We start from the raw sequence: 27265 nt of genomic DNA on the forward strand, positions 1-27265 counted from the left end.
TATACTTATTCCTAAACCTGTCCATCCTCATCACACCCAGTGCAAATCTTAAAATCTTCAACTCTGCCATTTCATGCTCTGATTCCTGCCTTTTTGTCAATGTCACTGTCTCCAACCCATATAACATATCTGGTCTCATTACCCTCTTGTAGACCTTCCCTTTCACTCTTACTGGTACTCGTCTGTCACAAATCACTCCTGACACTCTTCTCCACCCACTCCATCCTGCCTCTACTCTCTTATTCACCTTTCTTCCACACTCACCATTACTCTGAACTGTTGATCCCAAGTATTTAAACTCAACCACCTTCGCCACCTCTACTCCCTGCACTCTCACCATTCCTCTATCCTCCCCCTCATTCACACACATATATTCTGTCTTAGTCCTGCTGACCTTCATTCTTCTTCTCTCTAGAGTATATCTCCACCTCTCCAGGGTCTCCTCAACCCATTCCCTACTCTCACTACATATATCACAATGTTATCTGCAAACATCATAGTCCACGTGGACTCCTGTCTGATCTCGTCTGTCAACCTGTCCATCACCATTGCAAATAAGAAAGGGCTCAGAGCTGATCCTTGATGTAATCCCACCTCCACCTTACACGCATCCATCACTCCCACCGCAGACCTCACTGCTGTCACACTACCCTCATACATATCCTGTACCACTCTTACATACTTCTCTGACACTCCCAACTTCCTCATACAATATCACAACATCTCTCTAGGCACCCTGTCATATGCTTTCTCTAAGTCCACAAAGACACAATGCAACTCCTTTTGACCTTCTCTGTACTTCTCCATCAACACTCTCAGAGCAAACATCGCATCTGTAGTGCTCTTTCCTGGCATGAAACCATACTGCTGATTACTAATCATCACCTCCCTTCTTAACCTAGCTTCCACTACTCTTTCCCATAACTTCATGCTGTGACTGATCAATTTAATCCCTCTGTAGTTACTACAGCTCTGCACTTCACCCTTATCAATTTAATCCCTCTGTAATTACCACAGCTCTGCACTTCACCCTTATTCTTAAAAATCGGTACCAAAACATTTTTTCTCCATTCCTCAGGCATCCTCTCACTTTCCAAGATTTCATTAAACAATCTAGTCAAAAACTCCACTGCCATTTCACCTAAACACCTCCATGCTTCCACAGGTATGTCATCTGGACCAACAGCCTTTCCATTCTTCATCCTCTTCATAGCTATCCTTACTTCCTCCTTGCTAATCCACTGCACTTCATGATTCACTATCTGCACATCATCCAACATTCTCTCCCTCTCATTCTCTTCATTCATCAGCTCCTCAAAGTACTCTTTCCATCTACTCAACACACTCTTCTCACTTGTGAGTATGTTTCCCTCATTATCCTTTATCACCCTTACCTGCTGCACATCTTTACTAGCTCGGTCCCCATGTCTAGCCAATTGGTACAGGTCCTTTTCTCCCTCCTTAGTGTCCAACCTTTCGTACAACTCTTCATATGCCTTATCCTTAGCCTTTGCCACCTCTCTCTTTGCCATGCACCTCATCTCCTTATACTCCTGTCTACTTTTTTCATCTCTCTAACAATCCCACTTCTTCTTCACCAACCGCTTTTCCTGTTTACTCTCCTATACTTCCTCATTCTGCCACCATGTCTCCTTGTCGTCCTTCCTCTGTCCCGATGTGATACCAAGCACCTTTCTAGCCATCTCCCTTACTAGCTCTGCTGTAGTTACCCAGCTATTTGGTAACTCTTCACTGCCACCCAGTGCCTGTCTTAACTCTTCCCTGAACATCACCTCACAATTACCATTTTTCAATTTCCACCATTTGATCCTTGGAGCTGCCCTCACACTCATCCTCCTCTTCGTGATCACCAATGTCATCCTACAAACCACCATCATATGCTGCCTAACTACACCTTCTCCGGTCACCACTTTACAGTCTCCAATCTCCTTCAGACTGGCCCTCCTCCATAGGATATAATCCACCTGTGTGCATCTTCCTCCACCCTTGTACATCACCCTATGCTCCTCCCTCTTCTTAAAATACGTGTTCATCACAGCCATGTCCATCCTTTTCGCAAAATCCACTACCTTCTGACCTTCTGAAATTCCTTTGCTTAACACCATACCTACCCATCGCTTCCTCATCCCCTCTGTTCCCTTCACCAACATGCTCATTGAAATCTGTTCCATTTGCCTACTATGAACATATAAACCAAAAATGTAGTAGTCGGGATACAATATACAGCTCAACAATTATGCATACAATATATATCACAGAGTTGAATACATACTCACACACAAACATACACACACATATATGTGTATATATATATATATATATATATATATATATATATATATATATATATATATATATATATATATCTAGGATCTACTTCCAATAAACAAAAACTTACCTGAAGACAAAATCGCTGAGACAAGATTGCCAAAACTGATTTTAATGAACAACTGTATTGCCGAACCTTTACTCAGGGTAAGTATCCAGTCATCCATCATGGGGAAATTTGCACTTTTCCCCATTGTAGTGCGATCTTGGAGTTGTTATATTCCGTTGGGGGAGGTGTTGGGGGTGCAGCATAGTTGGAGATAGCACTATGTGTTTCTTTTTAAATGTTGAACAACTAGACACTTACCCTGAGGAAAGGTTCTGTAACACAGTTGTTCGTTAAAATCAGGTTTCGGCAATCTTGTCTTGATGATTTCATTTTTGGGCTAAGGGGGTTTTCATTAATTTGGAGTAGACCTATATATATATATATATATATATATATATATATATATATATATATATATATATACACACACACACACACACATTCAACATGTGTCTGGAGAGTTTCTCCCCCTGGCCCTCCGCTGAAAATTGGCTTTGTTCCAAGTTGGACTTTTAAATTAAATAAATAAAAAAAAAACAGTAGTATATATATATATATATAGATTTTATTTATAGCATTCATTTTAGGAGAGATATTGGCATGTAACATGATATATACTTAATGCAAAAAAGCATTACAGTATTTCACATTCTGGAAACATTTAGAAGAGAATGCCATGCTGTAGAATAACATAGAACCTTGTGGAAAAAAATACAGATTTATTTATTTATTTATGTATGTATGTATTTATTTTAGCAATTGTCTCAGAGCATGTATTTAGATGAAGCCATAGGAGAATAACGACACTCCCACACCTTCTACTAATTGTATACAACTACAAGATCACACTACAGCAGTGAAAAGACAAATTCTGTGGTCACATAAAGAAAAAACTAGCAATGTTCAATCAGCTGATTTTTGATCCGCTCTACTAGCTTCTTTTCTTTGCAATGAGTTTACAACATGTTCATCTAATGACACCTATATATATATATATATATATATATATATATATATATATATATATATATATATATATATATATATATATATATGGGTCTACCTGAAAACACCGAACGCTGACAACACCGGAAGATCGACAACGGAGATGACTGACGATTGAAAATCCAGACGCTGAGAACACTGACATATTAAGGTAAGTGTGTGATAGTGACGGACGTTAGAGTCAGGGCACGGGTAAGGTAAGTGTACAATAGTGACAGACTTTAGGGTTAGGGGCGGGTTAAGTGAGTTAGGGTTAGGGCGCGGGTTAGGTGAGTGTGCGATAGTGACGGACCTTAGGGTTAGGGTTTGGGTTAAGATTAGTGCATAGATAGTTGTGTATGTAAGGTTTAGTGTAGGTTTGTAAGGTTTTTGGTGTGCTTGTGTTATGTGTGTATTTTACGGAAAAGGTATTTGTTTTGTTTTGTTGATTGTCAGGATTGTGGTTTGTCGGGCATGTGAAGTTTCGTGTTTTTGAACTTTCGGTTTTGTGGTGTCGGTTATCTCGTTGTCGGTGTTTTTGCGAGTCAGTGTTTTCAGGTAGACCCATATATATATATATATATATATATATATATATATATATATATATGTGTGTGTGTGTGTGTGTGTGTGTGTGTGTGTGTGTGTACTAAAGATATTCCATCAGATGCAATGAATAGCACAATTCTAAGAACACTGTGTGAATCTATAACTTTATTTGTCTTTTAATGCTTTCCTCTTTGAAGTTCTTATCAGACTGCAGTGTGTTGAGGTTTTATCTTGCACCATCAAGGTAACAGTGCCTGTACATAATAATTTCAACAGCTGGTAATGATTAGGGGTAACTCACTTTTCCCAGCTTTGTGAACAGCATTTGTCCAGTGCATCTATGTAATCAGATTCACTCAGCATCTCTTCTCCTTGCTTCATTGATGACCTTTTGGATTCGGCTTTGGAAAGGTATTCCTGCATCTGTTGAGAAAGACAATGATCATTAACATTTTTGTAAGGTAATAGCTGTCTAATTAAAGGGATTCAACACCTTAAAAGTTCTGTTCAGAAAAAAGGAGTTTAACAAAATGCACTCTGGTCATTTGCTGAATACAGTTTAACTAAAAGTAATTATAATGTAATGAATTAATGTATAAATAAACTTAATACATTAATAAAACAGAGTTCAACATAGTACAATTTAGTCACAATGTCAATCCCACAAGAAATTAAGTCTACAATTTATTTATTTATTTTATTTTACATTTGTTTATTGGGGAGGTCCGATTGGACAGATCTGTCTGTTTTCAGCGGAGGCCCGCAGAGAAAAGCTCCAGAAACAATTACTAACATACTGTATATAAGATATTTACATGAGCATTGTGGTTTACACATACAGTTATAAAATATAGCAGATAACATATGATTGCATAAGATATTTACATGAGCATAGTGGTTTAGACATACAATTAAAAGTATAGCAGGTAGTAACGTGATTGTTGTTCATACAGTATGTTTAGTAGAGATAATCTTGAAGATGTAATAAAGACAAGAGAAGAAAGTAAAAAGCTAAAAACTGACATTTTAAGGGAAAGCTATTTAACTTAATCTAGGGGAGAGTTAGTGCGTATAGATGGAACAGTGGGAATAAGTGTCAGTTAGTTGGAAAGTAACGTGTGCTAATAAATATACTGCATCTGTGGGAGCTTTAAAGAAGAGGTTGGATAGTGGCTAATTGAAAGGTGTTGACAGCAACCTCTCCTTCGACCATCACATTGCCACTGTGGTCAGAAAGTCCTTCTATGTGGCACATTGCATTACCAAGGGTTTTAAATCCAGGAAGAAAGAGGTCATCATCTCTCTCTACTCTTCCCTCATTAGGCCAATCATTGAGTGTAATACCCCATTTGGCATGTACTTCACTAGACACATGCAACAGCTGGAAAGGCCACAAAAGTACTTCATGATGAGGATCATTGGCCTTAAACACATGTCCTACATGGACAGACTCAAAAAATCCAGCTATTCTCTGTCTCATATCATCTACTAAGAGGCGATCACTGCTTGACTTACAATGCCATGTCTGACCCAGCTCTGTTAAAAATGCTACATCTAAAGAAATCAAAATCCCTCCACACGACACACTCCAGAAACCTCAACCTCATTACCACAATCAACAGAACATGCTGGAGGGACAGGTTCATAACTCAAAGACTGCCCGTGCTCTGGAACAGACTTCCTATACATGTCAAGCAGAGCACCTCACTGGCTCTCTTCAAGAGAAATCTTAATGAGTGGATGAGAAATAGAAAGTTCACCTCAGGGATCACTCCAATGACTCTACTTGACAGAGGCACTGGGAACTAATGTTGGGTGGCACATTGCCAGGGCACTTCTATGAGCTAGGCTTGTAAAGTCTCCAGGGCCATTAGCCTAGTGCACACCTATGAACTTATGAACCTATGAACCTAAATATGTCAGCCAGGTGCTAGGCAGTTACATGTTCCCGAATTGTTTAGGTGGGAAATAAGCTGTTTTTTGAAGAATACTTATTATATACTTATTATATATTCTTACTTATTATATATTATATATTATAAGAGGGTTCCTATCACATCGTCGAACATTTAGATTGTCAAATGCCTAAACATCGACACCTAAATGTCAAACGCTGAGAACCACGAATGGCCAATTACATAAATTTTTTCCCAGGGAAAAAATTTGCTTGGCCGTCATCGGGGATTTGCCATTTACCCCAATGTAGAGCGATCTCGAAGTTGGTATATTTAGTTGGGAGGGTGTTGGGGGAGAAGCCCCCCACTTGGTTAGGGCTTTAAAGTTTTTTGGCCAAGCGAATGTTTTCACGGGGAAACAATTTGTGTAACTGGCCGTTTGCGGTTTTCAGCATTCAACATTTAAGTGTCGACATTTAGGAGATCGACAATCTAAATGTTCGACATAATATAGATGCTTACAAGAATACTTATAATATATAATATTATAATATAGAATATATATTACACATATAATGTATAATATAATATATTATAATATATATTATTATATACTATATAGTATAAGAATACTTATTGCATATGTATTTTCCTAATGCAAATCAGTTTATGCACACACTGCTAAGAACTTTTTTTTTGTACTTGGTGCCCATGCTGTGTGTCAGTCATCTTTCCCCTCTTTGGCAAATCATCCCATTTGCTCACGTCACCAAGCAAGGGTTGGTTGGAAAGGGACATTGTTCACTCAGAGGTGGTTTGATAGGTTTTACTGATGCCTAACATTTACCCACAGATGCTGAGCTCACAGAGAAAAATGGGGTGTACAACAGGCTGATTATGCTACTCATCCATTACTTTCACAAAGGACATTGCCAGCAAGTAGCCCCACCCCCCGTCAATCAAGCAAGATGTCATTCTAAACATGAAAGACAGAGAAGGAAGGAAGGGGCATGGCCAGGAGACTGTAGGAACTAACTTACTTACTGGGTCTTCACAAGTATTTTTTAATGGTGGGGGTTGTGGATCCATGGAATGAACTACCAGAATGGGTGGTGGAGAGGAAATTATGGATACATTCAAGAAGTCATGAGGCAAATAAAAAAAGGAGAATGGGAGGTAGAATATTTAAATGCATTTAAAGGAGTAAACAGGCTTGTGACCACCATCCACCATTAATAATTTTTAATGTAATGTAAAGTAAATAATGCCAAGGCAGTGGTATTATTTATAAATAGAGAGAAGAGAGAAATTTCCCTTGTGTATGGGCAAAACCCACTGCCTTACAAGTAAAACATGCAGTTTGCACACTGTGAGTGGGAAAGGTGTGCATAATGGCTGCCAGTACACATTTAGTCATTTCCCTACCAGTCTTTGCAGTCTGTGAGCCTGGCTGTATAAAAGAAACGGATGGATCCCTTACTGACATCAATGATAGCAGGGTTCGATTAGCAGTCCTGACACTGGAGGAGCCAGGCAGATTCGCAGAGGAATGAAGGGTAGGGCTATTTGTCCACACTTGAGAAGTGCATAGGGAAGTGCAGTTACTCCAGTGGAAACACTTTATTCATCTTCCAATGGATAAGTGAATTGGTCCATCCTGAACTCTGTTTACATACTCCCTAGGGCTTAGCTAGGGATAACTTAATGTAGCCAGTTAGCCAGCTTATTTTTAGAAGGTGGAAGGGATCCAGAAAATCTAGAAAATAAAAAAAAACATGCAGAGGGAGAACATGCACAACTCCACATCAACAGTAACAAGAGGTAAGGACTGAAATCTAGGTCCTGGGACTGTGAGGTATAAATCATACCACTAAGCCACTGTGCAATAGTGGCCCCCAAATTTGCTCCTTATTGTCACAGAGCAACCATGCTACTATCATGTCTGACCAACAACTACTCTACATACCAATGTTTGTTAATCTAACTAGTTTCACCCCACTTCTTCCACACAAACTCCTCTGTAGAGTCTGACTTAAGAAATATTTTACTTTTTTATTCTTATATTAGCTTCTCAACTTAAGTGTTTTAATGTATTTCTTTTTATTTGTCTGAGGCATGTTCAACATTGCTGAGAAAGTTACCAGTGATGTCGTGCTTAATATCTCTAAGCCTCGTTGTTGACGGAGTTAATGAGTTAAATGGGTCTGCACACATCACACTCCAAACAAGCTGTATCTTTATATGTGGATAACATACATTTGTCTGAATTGTCTAGCACGGGATTTTTACTCTCATCTCCAGACACTTTATAGGGTCATAGGTTATTACTGTGCTAACGGCTCAGGAGCCCTTACATGCCTAGCCATTATTCCATGAATTTACCCAGATTTTTGATACCTAAGAACTAGAGGATGGATAAGGTTTGTGCCTATGCATTTTGGGTATTTTACACACTGCCCTGTCCATAAGAAACATAGACACCACCCCATCAGTGAATTAATGATTCACCATCCATTTATCAAAATTGTGCTTGATGAGGGTCAGAGAAGGGCTGTTCCAGAGAAAGAGTAATCTCTGAGACAAATATCAATCCCCCAGCATGTTTTGTTCAGGTCACAGGTCAGATATAGATCTTTGGATTGTGGGTAAAGCTCATGCTGCTTGTTTTGCAAATGTGTAACAGTTCCACCAGGACCAGATTTGAGAATGCTTTGTAGGTTAGGCACAGATCACCCTTTAATAGTCAGCAGGGGACAGAGTAAAGGGATAGGGATTTTATGTGATCCACATAGGAGATGTTGCTTACACCCTGTATTTTTTTATAAGGAAGCTCTAAGGCTACTCCAGTTGTTGGAAATGCCTGGTTGGGTGCATGCCAAATGGTGAATTGTACTAAATTATTGGTCTGATGAGGGCCGAGTATAGTGGGACTATAACCTCCTTGGATCTGGATGCCATGCCTTTACTTACAAGCTGTGCCACATAGAAGGACTTCCTCACCACTGTCGACACATTATGGTCAAAGTACAGGTTACTGTCTCTCTGTGTATCTAAAGCTCTCACCACTGGGTCTACTCTTAGCGGTGTGCTATTAATGCTGTAGTTTTTAAGGGTATTTGACATTTCCAAAGGGCGTAATTATGCATTTTTTTTTAATTTAGTTTTAGGCCATGGCTCTGGTACCAACTATTTGTCTGAGTCAGACCTTTTTGAAGGATATCTACATTGATGGGTATTCACTGATTGCTCCCAACTTGCAGTCATCAGCAAATTTGGTTAGCCAAAGGTTATCTACATTACCTTTGACTTCATAGGCTCATAGGTTGGTACTAGGCTATCGGCCCTAGGGCCTATACAAGCCTAGCCATAACAATTCCCTGGATATTTCTTCCCACAATATTTACTTCCCTGGACCCCTGTCTAGCAGGGTCACTGACCTGATCCCCGGGGTGAATTTTCTATCTCCCATCCAATCGTCAAGGTTCTTTTTGAAGAAGGCCAAGGAGGCGCTCTGCTTGACATGTATGGGCAGTCTATTTCAGAGTATGGGGAGTCTCTGGGTCAGGAACCTATCCTTCCAGCATGTTTTGTTCATTGTGATGACAAGGTTTAGGTCCCTGGAGCGTGTGGCTCTGAGGGATTGGGATTTCTTTAAGTGGAGCATGTCCAACAGCTCAGGGTTTGACATGTCCTTGTATGTTAAGCAGAGATCGCCCGTGAGTCGACAATATGCCACAGAGTATAGATGGAGTTTTTTTAGTCGGTCAGCATAGGGCATCTGCTTTAGGCCTGTGATTCTTTTAGTGAGGTATTTCTGCAGCCTTTCCAGCTGTTGCAGATGTCTTGTGAGGTACATACCAAATGGTGCATTGTACTCTATAATGGGTCTAATGAGGGATGAGTACAGTGGGACAATGACCTCCATTTTTCTGGATGAAAAACCCTTAGTGATGAGATGTGCCACATAGAATGATTTCCTGACTGTTGTGGCAATGTGGTTATCGAAGGTGAGACCAGTGTCCACCTGTGTCCCTAAGTCTCTCATCACACTTTTGGTGTTTAGTGTACTGCCACCTATGTGGTAATTCATGGGTACATGTTTTTTCCCAAAGGGGATAACTATACATTTCTTGGCATTAAGCTTGAGCCTATGGCTCTGGCACCAGGCATCTGTTTCTGTAAGGCCCTTTTGTAGAATATCCACATCATTTGGGGATTCAATAATGGCTCCCAGTTTGCAGTCATCTGAAAACTTTGTTAGCCAGAGTCCCTTAGTGTTGGCCTGTACTTCAGAGAAGTAGATGCCAAACAAGAGCAGTCCCAGGACTGAACCCTGAGGTACTCCACTTGTCACTTGTCTGGAGCTGGATTTTGAATTGACTACTTTTACAGTCTGGGTTCTGTCAGTAAGCCAGTTGGCAACCCATCGAGTGATGTAGGGATTTATGCCCAGCTTAGTAAGTTTATCTATGATTCCAGAGTGGGGGAGGGTGTTGAAGGCCTTGGCAAGGTCCAGATAGGCTGTGTGGACTGCCTTACCCTTGTCCACAGCTCTGGAGACTGATTTGAAAAAGTCGATCAGGTTCAGCAGACAAGATCGGCCCTTCACGAACCCAAACTGGGTGGGGTCCAGTATTTGAAGGTTGCCAATATCTTTGTTTATAAGTTCCATGATAATGCGTTCCATGCCCTTGCAGATCAGGCTCATCAGACTGGTGGGACGGTAGTTCCTGGGATCCAAGGTGGATCCCCCCCTTGTGGAGTGGGATAACTTTAGCTGTGCGCCACTCTGTGGGCACGAAGCCTGAGGTGAAGCTATGATTAAACATGACACTTAGGTGAGGTGCCAGTTCATTTTGTAGTTCATGTAGTACAAAGCTCGGGATGTTATCTGGTCCCATGGATGCTGTATACTTATCTTTAGAGAGTGTGGTTTCTACCTGTGTGGCCATGATTACCAGAATTTGGCAATCATTTGGTATTGAGATGGGCCCTTTAGGGGGTGAGAGGGGGGTGAAGTTGGCACTAAATTGATCTGCCATGATATTGGCAATATCCTTGGGATCAGTATATTTAATGCCATTCTGCTGTAGCTCAGAGCAGATCTGAGCATTGCTATTTAGATTCTTGACATAACTATAGAATGCCTTGTGGTTGTCTTTGGAATCTTTGGCAATTTTATTTTTGTAACTAGCTTTGGAGGACTTTCTGAGGGATCTCAGCTTCTTGCTGAGGCTGGTAAGGGAGTTTTTTGCATCAGAAAAGTATATTCCAAACAGGAGAGGTCCCACTGAGCCCTGTGGTACACTACTAGCAACTAGTCTCTTGGTGGATTTGGATTCCTCCACTCTAACAACTTTTGTTCTGTCCATGAGTTAATTGGCTATCCATCTGATGGCATTGGGATTTATGCCCAATTTTGTGAGTTTACATACAATACCCAAGTGGAGAATTGTGTCAAATGCTTAGTCAGATCAACATAGGCAGTATTCACTGTGACTTTCTCAAAGAAACGAAATATATCCTGAACCTGACCAATAAGTGCTCCAACTCCTCCAAGTAAAACCGATATTTTATTCAGAAGACATAAAACACGGCACTGACATATAAAATAACAAACACGAAAATAAGATGTTAAGCGCTTTCACTCACTACGTGAGCTTCTTCAGATTCTGAATATGCTAGCAAACCGTCTGAAGGATGTGGTTAAACAAAGATCCTAGTGGACCTGATAGGTCGTATTTCAAGTTACTTAAGAGGAATCCTGGGATATTGTCAGGACCCATCGAGGCCATATTTTTACCTTTAGAGAGCACAGTGGCAACCTGTTCTTTTGTGACAACTGGTAGAGGAATAGTGGAGGATAATTTGTATGTGTGTGGGGGGGGGGGGGCAACCGGAGGTGATGAGGGTGTGAAATTCAAGCTGAATTTATTAGCCAGCAGATTTGCTGTTTCTTCTGGCTTTGCAGGTGGTGCCAGTTGCAACTAACTCCACACATTGTTGGGTGTTGCCCTTAAGACCGTGGCCATAACTGAAAAATACCTTATGATTATCCTTAGCTTGGGAGGCTATTTTTGCCTCAAAGGTTGGTTTTGAAGACTTGACAAGTCCCCTGATTTGTTTGTTTAGACTAATGACAGAGTTTTTGCCTTGTTGTGAATGTCCTCTCCTACTTCTGGACAAAATTTTCTTTCTTTTGTTGTGCAACCTATTTATACCAAGGGTCCACCAGGGTGGTTTGTTTTTGACCTAGGTTTATTTCGACCTGGTACTACCATTTCTATGCTGTTGTACAGTGCTTTTGTCTACACCTCCGCACAGGCCTCCATATTTGCTGGGTTTGGGGAAGTTTGGAAATTAGCTACGCCATTGCTTAATAGGAGGTAGTTAGCCTTAGAAAATCTGTTAAAAGTTCTGGGGTTAAATAAGGGTTCTAGCTTTATAGTTATTTCAAAGGACACCACTTTGTGATCAGATCTAACCAATGAAGACATTACAGTTGGAGCATTACAATGTTCCTCCATATTTGTGAGTATCAGATCTACAATATTTGTACCCATAGTAGGAGTGCAGACTAGCTGTTCTAGGGCATTTGCATTGTCAAAGTCTAGAAATCTGTGAACCTGCATTTTAGTGTTCATGTAAGCTTTCCAGTTAATGGAAGTTTTGTTGAAATCATCCATGAGTATGGTGCTGGGCTGAATGAGGTGTGGTTTTCCTGGGTCATGATGGGGGACCTGTAGTTACCAAGGCTATTGTGGGGAATTTTACCTGTGGTTAGTGGGATATGGAGTAGCTCAAGCACATCATATTGTTTAACTGGCCTTGAGGTGTGCTTACCTTTTATGTAGATTGATACACCTCCACCTTTTGTCAGTGTGCAGTGATCTGAATGTATGGAAGGCATTACAGCCTTGCACTTCTGGGGTGCTTTCTAGAGTTTTGAGCCATGTTTCAGTAACTGCACAAATGTCAGCATTCTCCAGGGTGAGAAGTACTTCCAGGGAGTGTATTTTTTTGTTGAGACCCCTAGCATTGAGCAGTAATACCTTTAGGTTATCATGAATAGATTCTGCTATGTTGGAAGGTTTATCTGTTTGAAAATACCTAAAAAGAGGTGCTACAGGGGTGCATAATGATTTGGCTAATATCCGATAGCCAAGTGGCAACAGGTGCAGATCATCCATGGTAAAGCAGCATGGCCTGTCAATCATATATTCCCAGGCTGACAAATATTGGACAATCTTGGAGTGATACCAGCAGCTAATCCAATTATTATAGTCAATCATTTTCTGTCAGTATTGTGGCATCATCCTTGGTGAAGGTAGAATGCTGCTCAGTACTAGGCTTATACCAGCCTGCGATACATATTTTGAGTGCTCAGTCATGTCTCTCTCTTCATATAGTATAGGGAGGTATATCGCAGGCCTTTTATACCCACATAGACTATGATATTGTCATACTGATACTTGTGGTTTAATGACCTGAGTACTTGTTTAATCTGGTGAATCCTGGCCCCTGACAGGCAACTAACTGTGAACTTCTCCTTATCTAGCCTGGTGAGAAGGACATCAGCATGTCTCACAATGGAGTCTCCTATGGTCAAAATAACTCATTGCAAGCATTTGTAACCTTGGAAGATGCTGGCATTTGTGCAGACCATGGTAGATGCCGACATCTGTGCAGTCACATAAACCTGGTTTAAAGCTGCGGAGAGTATTCCAGCCATAACAGGTTACTCATCCTATCATATATTCAGACCCCAAACTGTGAGCAGCAAAGCAAAAGGAGGTGGAGTTGCAGTATATATTAAAGACATACACACCTACAGGCTGGTCAAACAGTATGATGCACAGGAGACACTCCAGGTGCAATTAACCATTGGCAAGACCCCTTTTCAAATCATAGCTAGCTACAGACCCAACTTTAGAATTCAACATGCCCACTCCACCTATCTGGATCTCTTCAAGTCTATCAAGATTCAAACCTTTACCCTGATCCTGGGGTAGTTTAACTATCCAACCACATATTGGAAAAACTACTCATGCCAAAACACAAATGCCCAGAGATTCCTTGATTTCGTCAATACAAATTTCTTGGACCAGCTGGTCGACACCCCCACAAGAGGTGATAATATCTTGGACTTGATGTTAACCAACATGAGTAGCCACTGCAGCATCCCTACAGTGTCATCCTCCCTGGTAAGATCCAATCACAGAGCGGTCACTTTTGAAGTCACCATCTCCCCGAACCCATCCCCCCCAGCTAGGGTCAAATAAAAAAACTTCTCCAGAGCTGATTACAACCTCCTGAGGGAAGGTGTAGCTTCACAGCCCCTACCCTCCATATGAACTGGTACATATTTCCAAATACACCAAAGTACTATACAAGCATTTATATAGTTGCATGGAATCAGGAATACCAGACAAGACAAAATTCTCCTCCTCAAGGAAGAGTAAACCTGTCTGGTGGACATCTGCAATAAATAAACTCTGTAATAAAAGGAAAAAAATTGTTGTCCAGGACCAAGAAGGAGCAGGTACCTTAATTGAAGCAATCTCTCCTTAGCCTGAACAAGCAAATAAGAGCACTAGTGAAATCCTCCAAAGCAAACTTTGAGTCAAACTGGTCACATCTACTAAAGACAATCATAAAAATTTCTTTACATATGTCCGCAGTCTCAAAGGAAGTACTCAGATCTGCTCAGAACTGGTGGTCAAGGACACCACATGCACAAACGCTGTAAATATAGCCAACCTGCTGGCAGGCATTTGCTGTGAAAACTTCATCCCTCTGTCCCCCACCATCAGTAAATCAGGACATCCCCAGTACCTGCCCCCCTCCACTTATCTCTAGGGAGCAACTCATCACTGCTCTCTCAAAGGCAAAAATACAGCCTCCATTGGACCCAAGCAGCACCATTAGGGGCCCTATTCAACAAAAGCCTGAGTACTGGCTTCATTCTAGCCAAGTGGAGGACAGCTACTGCCATCCCTTTGCACAAAGGTGGAGTGCCCACCGATCCAGGAAATTATAGACCCATCAGCCTAACTAGCCTGATCTGCAAGGCCATGGAATGGATTATCATGGACCTTATTAACAAAGACATTGGTAACCTCCAAACACTCAATCCCACACAATTTGGCTTCATCAAAGGGAGGTCATGCCTGTTAAATTTGGTTGACTTCTTTGAGACAGTCACCAAAGCCATGGATGAGGGGAAGATAGTGTACATTGCCTACGTTGACCTGGCCAAAGCATTCACTACTATTCTCCACTCAGGTATAATAGATAAACTCTCTCAACTAGGCATCGATCCACATGTTACCAGATGGGTAGCAAACTGCCTCACTGATTGAACCCATCTAGTCAAAATAGGGGAAGCCACCTCAAGCAGTAGACCCGTAACTATTGGTGTACCCCAGGGATCAGTCTTGGGGTCTCTGTTGTTTGGGATATACTTTTCTGAGGTGCAGGCCAAAACCATTGGGACTATGGCTGACCAAGCTTGCAGATGACTGCAAGCTGGGTGCTGTCATCAATTCCACTAGTGATGTGGACATCTTCAAAGAGGGTCTCACTCAAACAAATGACTGGTGTCAGAAATATGGCCTCAAACTGAATGTCAAAAAATGCATCATCATCCCCTTTGGGGAGTGTGATGTCCCCACAAATTATCACATTAATAACAAAGTCCTAAGCACACAATCAGTTGTGAGGGACTTTGGCATCCAGGTTGATAGTAAACTGACTTTTGACCACCATATTGCCTCCACTGTACAGAAAGCTTTCTACATGGCCCACCTCATTAGTAAGGGTATCTTATCCAGGGACAAGAAGGTCATAACAAACCTGTATTCTTCCCTTATATGATCCATTATTGAGTACAATGCCTCTTTCAGCATGTACCTCACAAAGCACATGCAGCAGCTGGAGAGACCACAGAAGTTCCTCACCAGGAGAATCCAGGGTATCAAACATCTACCCTGCACAGATAGGCTGTCCCTCTACTCAGTCTCATATAGACTCCACAGAGGTAACCTCTGTCTGGCATACAAAGCAATCTCAGACCCCACCTTGATGGGACTGCTGCATATCCGCAATCAAACTCCACTCAAGTAACCCACATGAGTGACCTCAACCTGGTATGTGACATCAATAGGACTTGTTGTTGGGACAGTTTTGTGTCGCAGAGACCCCCCTTTTGTGGAATAGACTCTGTCTCCATGTCAAGCAGAGTACCTCATTAACTTGTTTTAAGTGCAACCTGGATAACTGGATGGGGAACAGAAAATACACCCCTGGGATTCCACCTGTGTCCCTGCTGGACAGGGGCATCGGGTGCTCACTTGTCGGAACATGGGCTAAATTCTTGGCTAGACTTGTAAGGGCCTCAGGGCCAACAGCATAGTAACTTCCTATGATCCAATGATCCTATATTGGGTTGTGTGATGCTACACCTTATGGGCCCAGTAGTTGAAACACAATGTGGAGTAGTTTTATATTGTGCTGGGAGTTGTCTTGTTTGTGTGCATGCAAAGTTGCTGAGGACAGCAACTGGGACCCCTTTGAGGTTAGGGTAAGTTACATGTGAGCACCTCCATATATGTGTGTCTATGTGTCTGGTCCTTAGTTAATGTGGTGAGTGTTATGTATATGTCACTGCCAACCTGTTTGATGTTTTTTGTATCTGTATGACAGAGTCTTCCCTCCAGTGCCATTGTGTAACTACATCTCTCACATACTGTACTTGTCTGTTCCAGAATTAAGTGATTGTCAGAAAACATAAGGCAATTGCTACATTACCTCAGGATGGTCATGTCCACCAAGCTGGATGCAGAGATAGCAGCAAAGTGCCCATCCATTGTTGCCAGTCCTTAATATGTTTTACAAGGGACTATAATGGGGTGTGTTTGCAAACGGAGGAGGTTTGCCTACTTTAAGTAGTGTAATCTGCAGCTAAGTGATGCAGCGATGCTGCTCAGTGCCAAACCAGTTGCTTCGTGAGGAGCAACGGATGAAGCAGGCTGTATCTGAAGATGATATGCCACAGGACTATGACCCTCTATAAAAGAATATGCTTGAAGTCCAGAAGAAAATGATCTAAGGGTAGGACTGCTTGATTTAATAGAGATGGACAGACATATTAAAGACCATTTAAATAAATAGATTACAGAAAGTAAATAAGACCACACATCTCAACTGTACAGATTTTTACAGAATGTATCAATTTTTGGCTCGTATTTTTGGTTTGCTTCCCATAAAATTGTTGGTTTTCTGGCAAACTGTTGGTAAATCATTGAGGGTTGAAGTCAGGAAATAATGACAGACATTTGAGTTTCAGACTTCATACCCTTTAGAAAATTCATGGTAATGCAAAACCTGTTATTCTATCAATTTTCTAAGTTTGTAAGAGCAATATTTAAAAAGTGTCCTTATTTTTGGGTCCATATCCCCCTGTTATTTATGGCTTTGTCCAGATTTTGTGCTCTAAGAGGTTGAGAGCTATGAATAAGACCCAACATGTTAGAAGATGAACAACCGTAATCTGGTCCATTAAGAGAAATTCATGTGATATAAAGAAACAGTATTACTGTGCAGCTAAACTATCAATGGATAAAGTGTTACCACAAAAATGTACAGTAAGAAAGAAAAGGTCTGAAACAAACAGAATGCCACCATGGAAGCACCAAAGAGAAAATTATAAAATAACTAAGACAAGAAGTATCACTGTTAGAAGAATAGAAAAAAGCAAGTAATCTCCATGGTATCCCCAAAGTCTCAAAACAACCCATTAAAGTGTAGTGGGTCCAAAAACAAAACAGTGTAAGAAACTTCTCTGTGTGGAAGATTTTCAGACCATATATTTCTAGTTAATCACTTTATATTAATCAGATCAGACAATAGTAGTATAAGTAACGAACTTAAACTCATCTTAAGTCAAAACAAAACAAAAAGTAATAATAGAAAATATATAATTGTACAGCATTACTAAGTATTTGAAAGTAATCCAAGCAAGGCAGGCAGTCTGTTTCCAGTCAAAAATCCTTTATTAAGTACACAGACAAGCGATCCAAGTAAAACAAAAACAGAGTAATAATGCCCTCACAAGCTTTCTAAATATATATATATACTTTTTATCAGGCATGGGAGTGGTTTATTGTGCTGCAAAACAAAGTGTTATTGGTACACATGTTAAATTCACATCCCTTCCCCCATCAGTGTGACATTCGAGCTGGTCCTGCCCTACCTAGTAGATGTCATAATAATATATAATAACCCTTATGTACTTTAAATAACATTTATAATAATGTGGTACCTCTTATTTAACCAAATTATTAAGTAGATTATTAAGTATGTGATTTTATCCAAGACAATATACTACATGGCTGGAAATATATCAACCTTAGTTCATTTGGCAATCAAAAAATATATATAAATAAATACATATACATTTTACATGTAAAAAATCAATTTCTATTTTCTTAACCTATTGTTAACAAAGATCGCTTTCGTCCTTCTAGACTTCTTCAGGTCTGTGTACAAGAACCCTAAAAACCTATATAATTGTATAATTAGTTAGTATTGTTATTACACATCATTTTGAATAAAGTGGAAAAAAGAACCATAAAAAAATAAAAATAAGAAAAATGTATATATGCTGATGGAAACAAAATATACCCTTAAATTTCAACTGATTTAAAATGGTATTTAAAACCAATTTCTAGAATAAAATAAAATAAAATACAATTAGTCATGTAAACAATGTGGCAATTTTCTAAGTTCCAGTGCACTTTTAATTGAATAGTAGTAGTTTAGTCCAGGCTTCCTAAAAGAGTTCAGCTTTAATTGCCACGAGTTCATGTTTCTCCAGAATATTAGGGATGTCTCCTTCAAGATCACCCATGTCTATGCGAGCCAGGATCTGGAACTTAAAACCTGTGTGTCTTTTATGAAGAGAAAGGTGTTTGGCTAGTGCATTATTTTTACATCCAGAGCAGATTTCTGACAGATGACATGAAATCCTACGCTTGAGTTTATTTACAGTCTTGCCCACATAGAATGCATCACATTCATTGCACTGTGCCCTGTAAATTACGTTTGTAGTGTTACAGACACCCCCTGCACTGGTTTTAATGATCTTCCTTAAATAAGGGCAATACAAACTATCACCTTGCTGTATAAATATACAAAATGTACAATTAGTTTCACATCTTTTATTGCTTTTCTCACATGGTCTAGGTTTAAATTCAACAAAACTTCTAATGTTCCTGGCCTTCCTATAAACAAATGATGGGGCTTCACCTAAGATGTTAATCAGAAAAGGATTTCCTGTGACAATGTCCCAGTTTTCTTCAATAATATTTTTGATACTGTGATAATCCAAAGTGTATGTCAGGATGCAGCTATTTTTGCATTTGTTATTCTCTGTGGAATTACTTAACATTTTTCCACTGAGGAGGTTGAGTGAAGGTGCTTCAATCCTTTTCAGTTCTATAATGGGTTCCAGGATGTTTTTTAACATCTGACTTTCACAGCCTCTCACTAGAAAATCATTTTCCCATCATTTGGGAAAAACCACGGCCAAAGATGCGGGAACACTGTTTATTACTAATTAAAGCGCTAAAAATTGTGAACATACATTTTTCGTCCTTTTCAAGTGAAGGACTTCTTCAGAAATTGAATCACGTTTAAAAGTTCAAACAGTTGCATTTATACCTATTCAATTTAAAAATTGCGCCAAAATCCTTTAAAAAACACATCACGTCCCTTTTAAAGGGACATCTCCACTCAAATGAAGACTGCAATCGACCCACACATATTAATACATATGATACATATATATAATATGATACATTTCATGATTTACATTAAAAAAAAAAAATATATATATATATATATATATATATATATATATATATATATATATATATATATAGGTGATTCTATCATCATCTATACACATTAAACACCAAAAATAATAAAATATTGTGACCATATAGTAATATTATTCAAAAATATTATTAAAAAAATAATAATATTAAAAAATGAATAATAATAATATTAACAAATATGTATTGTATGTATATTAGACCTACTTATGCTTCCAAAAATCCAATATAAATCCTTATTGTACCACTAAAAATACTGTAAGACAATGCTATAAAAAAAACAATAATGGAATTACTCTCCATTGTTTAAACATATTGATGCATATTGGCGCAATTTTTAAACTGAATAGGTATAAATGCAACTGTTTGAATTTTTAAATGTGATTCAATTTCTGAAGAAGTCCTTCACTTGAAAAGGACGAAAAACGTATGTTCACAATTTTTAGCGTTTTAATTGGTAATAAACGGCGTTCCCGCATCTTTGGCCGTGGTTTTTCTTCATTTCATCAGTTTGGTTAAGGTTTGGTGTTCTAAGTCGTTTGGTTTCACCATGGCTGAGGATTTGTTTGAGAGAACGCCGGAAATTTTACAGGAGAACAACACAGCAGTGGATGGACTTGATAAATTAATGCAATTGATAGCTTTGTTGTCTCAAAAGGTAGAGACAATAAATGAAAGACTGAATCAACTTTCGTCCACACAAGCAAGACAGCAGGACCGAATGGTTCCAGTTAGCATTCCGCAACCGGGCTAGCTTATGCGGCAATCGCAAAGTGTAGATATGCAAGGTCAAGGGCGAATTACACGAATAAGGCAGCAGGACCGAGTGGTCTCAGTTTCAGTTAATGCTCAAGAATCGGACCAAGCAATGCGGCAGTCGCAAGGAGCAGAAATACAATGTCAAGGGCGGAATGTGCAAACAGGTACTGTACCGACTGTTTTGGCTTCTAATATAACACAACAGGAACATTTCTCTAGATTAAATGGTGAAGCACATGCATCTTTAATAACTAATATAAATGAAAATGATGCAGTTCTTGAGCATGGTGCATCAAATGGTATGCATAACGTGAACTATGGGAATGGGTTGTCACCTTCAACTTCAACATCAGCGATAAGAGAGGAAGCCCAAATTCCTAATTTAAAAGATTGGTTAATCACACCAGTGGGATTGAATAGGTCGGGACTTCCATATAATGACACTTTGAAGCATGGTGACAATTTGGAATTATCTAAATTATTGAATGAATTTGATGTTAAAATGTTGAAATTCAAAAAATTAAACCTCGAAATTGAATACTTTCAGGAAAGCATCAAAGCAGAGATAGTCCATAAGGGACTAAGAACCTGGCGTTACCCGACAGGTTTGGAAGTAGGTTCTGAATTCCACAAAGATTTAATAAAAGTTTTTAACCAACAGGGCTTACAGCTTATGCAGACAATGATAAGGCATTACTCTACTATGGCTAAAGAGTTGGGGTTAATATTGAGAAAACTGATGCAACCATAAAGCAACATAGTGACTTCACCAGATATAAATATGATTATTTAAGGTGCTTCCAGAGCATTGAGAAACATACAGATAAAATGAGGTCCATCAAACAGAAAAAAATTGGATAGAGATAGATTGCAATACAATGAGGGTACAGCTTATCCCCCACTCCCTCCATCGCAGACTAAATCTAGTATGCAAGTAGATCATAATAGATATGATAATCAAGGAGATTACCGTAGAAATGAAGTAGCCCAATAAGGCAACCACATGCAAGAGTCCCCTTCTGCCCTCCAAAGTGGTTCTAATGAACAATTAAACAATGATCAAGTGAGAAGGAGTGAGAGAATAAAAGAAAGAAATAATGTAGCAAGAGGAGGGCCAGTCAGTAATGGTGGGTCGGCCAACAACAACAATAATAATCAGGTTTTTTTGAGGAAGAATCAGAGGGGACAATGGAACAAGCAAAGGAACAGGAACATTTCTTAAAAGTACTCAATTGTATTTATTACTGCTTGGTGTAACTCATTCTAAGCCTTTTAGTTTAAGCACTTGGGCTTCAGACCAGTTGTTTTACATTAGGAAGGTTTGTGGTCTGCACTGTGGTGGCAGGAGAGGTAGCTTACATCCTTCTAAGTTGGGAACTGGTGACTGAGGGCTCAGTGTCTGTTATTCTAAAAGTATTAATTCTGTTTTAAGCACTTGGGCTTCAGGCCAGTTATTTTACATTAAAAGGGTTCATGGTCTGCACTCTTGTGAGAGGAGAGGCTGGACTCTGCCCTTCTAGCTGGGAATTTCTGGTTAAAGGCTTATAGTGCCTGCATATCTAAACTGCTTCTTACTGAAATTGGTACACCTTGTTTGCTGTAGCATAGACTAGATCCAGGCCTGCTGAATCTAGCTTTGTTTGTATAACCTGAGCACTAATCCAGGCATTCTTTAAAGTATTCAATTGTATTTATTACTGCTTGGTAGTAACTTGATTAAAGTGTAGCTATCATTCTAAGTCTTTTGGATTAAGCACTTGGGCTTCAGACCAGTTGTCTTACATTAGAAAGGTTTGTGGCCTGCACTGTGGTGGCAGGGCAGGTAGCTTACATCCTTCTAAGTTGGGAACTGCTGATTGAGGGCTCAGTGCCTGTTATTCTAAAAGTGTATTAATTCTGGTTTAAGCACTTGGGCTTCACGCCAGTTGTTTTACATTAAGAAGGTTTTCGGTCTGCACTGTAGTGGCAGAACAGGTAGCTTACATCCTTCTAAGTTGGGAACTGCTGATTGAGGGCTCAGTGTCTGTTATTCTAAAAGTGTATTAATTCTGGTTTAAGCACTTGGGCTTCAGGCCAGTTATTTTACATTAAAAGGGTTCATGGCCTGCACTCTTGTGGGTGGAGAGGCTGGACTCTGCCCTTCTGAGCTGGGAATGTCTGGTTAAAGGCTTATAGTGCCTGCATATTTGAACTGCTTCTTACTGAAATTGGTACACCTTGTTTGCTGTAGCATAGACTAGATCCAGGCCTGTTGAATCTAGCTTTATTTGTATGCTGCTTGTTTGTTTGCTTGTTATTTCCCTGAAACCCTAACTCCACCTAAAACACGGCTTTTCAGCGTTTCTGTGGATCCCTAGTGATATCTGCATTGCTTACTGTACTTATTTCCTTGTTTCACTTGAAAGAAAGTTACTGTTTGTCATTTTTGCATTTAAGTTACCTGTAACACATTGCATTTAAGTTACCTGGCACTTGCTCACTAAAGCAATTATATGTCAGCACTAAAATATTAAAAGCACTACACCCTCACAAACTCCCCTTGAGTACCTCGTTCCCCATTGGCCCTTTTTTTTCAATTATAAAGGAATTCCCAATACTATTCTAGCATGTCCAAAGGTCAGTTGTCAATCTCCTCTCCGGTCCAGCTGGTTAATCTGGGAATCTTGAGGCAATGTTACAACTGCCTCATGTACACAGACAACCCTCTCCTCCTCCCAACAAATTCCAACATATGTGAGAGATGCAACCATATAGCCATACTGGAGGCTAAGCTCTCTCAACTCAATACTGGTGAAACCAGTCAGAAGGAGAAGGAAACCACACTCACTACAATTCCAGTCTCACATGGACCTACCACGACAGCAAACCAAACACATAAACACACAAAAACATACTTGGAGGCTCTAAATAAAAATCTGCCTAAGCAGCAGGGACCTCGAAAGCAGACACCCAAGCAACAGGTACCCCAAAACAAAACACGTGCAACACATAGCTCACAAAGCCAGTGTGCCGAACAGTCACAGCCCTTAAGGCTAAACAACACAACTGATACATTTGTAATAGGTGACTCTATCGTCAGGCACACTGACGTCCTGCTCAAAAGGCTGAACAAGGAGAAGGTCACAGTGAGCTGCCTGTCAGGCGCTAGGATCCGTCACATAACACAAGCACTCAGGTCACTCCAAGGCAAGTACAAATATGACTCAGTCATTGTCCATGCTGGTGTGAATGACCTGAGACGTACCTCCCTGGACTACATGAAAAGAGACATAGAGGAGCTCTCTGAGCATGAAGCCCAGGCCGGTATGACCCTGACCTTGAGTAGCATCTTACCCTCACCAAGAATGATGCCACAATATGAAGACAAGATGATCAATTTCAACAATTGGCTTAAGTATTGGTGTCATTCAAAGGGGATCCAATGCCTGTCAGCCTGGGATGACATGCTCGACAAGCCACGATGCTTCGCTAGGGACAGCTTGCACCTGTCACCCCTGGGCATTTGGATATTGGCAAAGGCTCTTGCTACCCCCATAGTGCCTTTTTTAGGCAAGGCTCAAAAGACAAACCCACCTCCATAGGTATCACAAGGGATAAGAAACTAAGAGTAATGCTACTCAATGCCAGAAGTCTAAACCTCAAGATGCATGCACTCGAAACTCTCCTTAGCATGGAGAACATCGATATCTGTGCAGTAACAGAAACCTGGTTCAAGGCTCCCAAGAGCACCCCAGAACTACTAGGTTATACCTCATACCATGCTTTTTGGCCCCAAAACTTGGACCGTACCACAAAAGGAGGGGGAGTATCAATATTCGTCAAAGATACCCACACCTCCAGGTTGGTGGCACAGCATGAGGCATCAGAGACTATCCATGTGCAACTAACAGTGGGTAAAACTGCCTTCCAGTTTATAGCCTGCTACAGACCACCCTCCCAAACCCAGGAACCCCACTCGGCCTTCCTGAGAACACTGGAAAATATGAAGGTCTCTCCAAACACCATTATATTGGGCGACTTCAACTACCCAAACATAGACTGGGAACATTACTCTATCTCCAACACCCTAGCCCAAAGGTTTCTAGAATTTATAAACTCAAATGCTATGGAACAACTTGTTACCACTCCCACAAGAGGGGAAAACATACTGGACCTGATCATCACCAACATGGGGACTCTATGCTCCAGACCAGAAGTGTATCCCTCACTGGTAAGATCAGGCCATAAACTAATCTCACTGGATATTCACATCCCGACTCCACCCCCTGCCCTGAAAACCACAGTGAAAAACTTCTCTAAAGCAAATTTTACACTCCTCAAAACCGAGGTGGAATCCTTCAAAGCCCCCGGGCCTGTGGAAAATATGGCCCAGACTGCAGAATCCTTTATAAATGCATTCTATGAACACCTTCAGGAATGCATGGATAATGCAATCCCAAATAAAACCAAGACCCAATCCTCCAAAGGCAGACATCCTGTCTGGTGGACCCCAGCCATAAACAAACTATACAATAGAAGGAGGAAGCTACTACATGATAGAGCAAAATCCCAAAAAGGGAAGGCATCTCTGATCAGTATTAGCAAAAAACTACGGGCACTCATAAAATCGTCTAAGGCCAGCTTCAAGAGAAAAATTGCACAGGACACTAAGGATAATCACAAGGCTTTCTTTAGTTATGTTAGGAACCTGGGTGGGAATTCCCAGATATGCTCAGAATTAGTCCAAAATGACAAAAAATACACTGAACCCACAAACATTGCCAACATCCTAGCTGACAGGTTCAGTGCAAACTTCTCCTCCCCCCTCCCCACCAAAAGGGCAAATATTTATCCCAGCAGAGTGCTGCCCCCCTGACATCTCAGATGCTCAGGTAAGAGCTGCCCTCTCCAAAGCAAAAAACACAGCATCAATGGGACCAGACGGTGTCCCGGGTTGCATCCTACATGAACTCCAAGAAGAGCTAAACCCAAACATAAAACTACTGTTCAATCTCAGCCTTACTACAGGATATGTACCCAAAGAGTGGCGTACAGCAACAGTAGTCCCTCTCCACAAAGGTGGTGCCTCAACGTATCCTGGAAACTATCGCCCCATAAGCCTGACTAGCTTGGTCTGCAAAGCTATGGAAAGGATCATCATGGACCTCATAAATAAAGATATTGGGGACCTACAGACACTGGATCCTACCCAGTTTGGCTTTGTTAAGGGCAGATCCTGCCTCTTAAACCTGGTTGATTTCTTTGAAACAGTCACCAAGGCCATTGACGAGGGGAAGGTGGTCCACACAGCCTACCTGCACCTCGTAAAAGCCTTCGATACAATACCCCACTTGGGCATTATAGATAAGCTCACCAGCTTAAATATAAACCCCTATGTCACTAGATGGGTTGCAAACTGGCTCAAGGACAGAACCCACATGGTTAGAATTGCTGGAGCCATGTCAGACTCCAAACCAGTTACAAGTGGCATCCCACAAGGCTCAGTCCTGGGACCTCTCTTGTTCGGTATATATTTCTCGGAGGTACAGGCCAACATGGAAGGACTGTGGCTGACTAAGTTCGCAGTTGACTGCAAACTGGGCACCATAATCGACTCTCCAGCTGACATAAGCATCCTCCAAAAGGGCCTCATAGAAACAGACAACTGGTGTCAGAGTCATGGCCTCAAGCTAAATGCCAAAAAGTGTATAGTCATCCCCTTTGGCAAAAACAAAGTGCCCACAAATTACCACATAGGTGGTAATCCATTAAGTATAGAAGAAGTAATTAGGGACCTGGGGACCCAAGTTGATAGCAATCTCTCATTTGACAACCACGTGGCCAAAGTGGTTAGAAAAACATTTTATATAGCCCACCTAATCATGAAGGGATTCACATCTAGATCAGGGGAGGTCATCGTGCCTCTTTACTCATCCCTCATCAGGCCCATAATTGAGTACAATGCCCCTTTTGGGATGTACCTTACCAGACACCTGCAGCAACTGGAAAGACCCCAAAAGTACCTCACCAAGAGGATCATAGGGCTCAAACAGATGCCATATGCTGCCCGGTTAAAGAAACTCCAGCTCTACTCAATGGCATACCGCCTGCTCAGAGGTGATCTGTGCCTGATGTATAAAGCCATGTCCAACCCGGAATTAATGGACATGCTGCACCTCAGAAAATCCAAATCCCATCGAGCTACGCTCGAGACTTGAACCTCAGCACTGAAATAAATAGGACATGCTGGAGGGACAGATTCATAACCCAGAGGCTCCCTTCACTCTGGAATAAAATCCCAGTCCAGGTTAGGTAGAGTCCCTCATTGACTCTCTTCAAGAGGAATCTTGATGAGTGGATGGGAGATCGTAGGTTTACCCCGGGTATCACTTCTGTGTCACTGTTAGACAGAGGCACAGTATACTAACCTCGAAAAAGGGCATAGCAAAATTAATTTAAAATGGGTGGCAAAAGCCAAACACACTCTGGCTAGGCTTATAAATGCCCTAGGGCAGATAGCCTAGTATGAACCTATGAACCTATGAACCTATGAACAACAGGAGATGATTACCGACCAAGGACAATCAAATGGGCTGAGACTGATTAAAAATAAGAAGGGAGATTTTACGATATATAATTATTCCTCCTTCCAAGTCTCAGAACATATGGCCGATACTCTATCCAAGAGTTTGACTTTTGTTCCAGCCTGTAAAATGGACATAGCAAGGACTATATGTGATTTGAAATTATTCACAAGAAAGCTCAATTTAAAATCATTGTTGGGTAATCAATCATCACATTTCACA

At 40.6% G+C, this 27265-nt stretch overlaps 1 protein-coding gene across 1 annotated transcript in view; it reads right to left on the bottom strand.

Annotated features, from left to right (window-relative positions):
- MZB1 (marginal zone B and B1 cell specific protein) overlaps nt 1–27265 on the bottom strand; it is a 399248-nt gene that overhangs the window by 292832 nt on the left and 79151 nt on the right. The window contains exon 2 of the mRNA XM_044068995.1: nt 4233–4354. Within this exon, the coding sequence (XP_043924930.1) occupies nt 4233–4354 (122 nt within the window). The remainder of the gene's footprint in view (nt 1–4232; nt 4355–27265) is intronic.

The sequence above is a fragment of the Protopterus annectens genome, chromosome 4.part0, assembly GCF_019279795.1.
Source record: "Protopterus annectens isolate FY-2018-M chromosome 4.part0, PAN1.0, whole genome shotgun sequence".
Classification (NCBI taxonomy): domain Eukaryota; kingdom Metazoa; phylum Chordata; order Ceratodontiformes; family Protopteridae; genus Protopterus; species Protopterus annectens.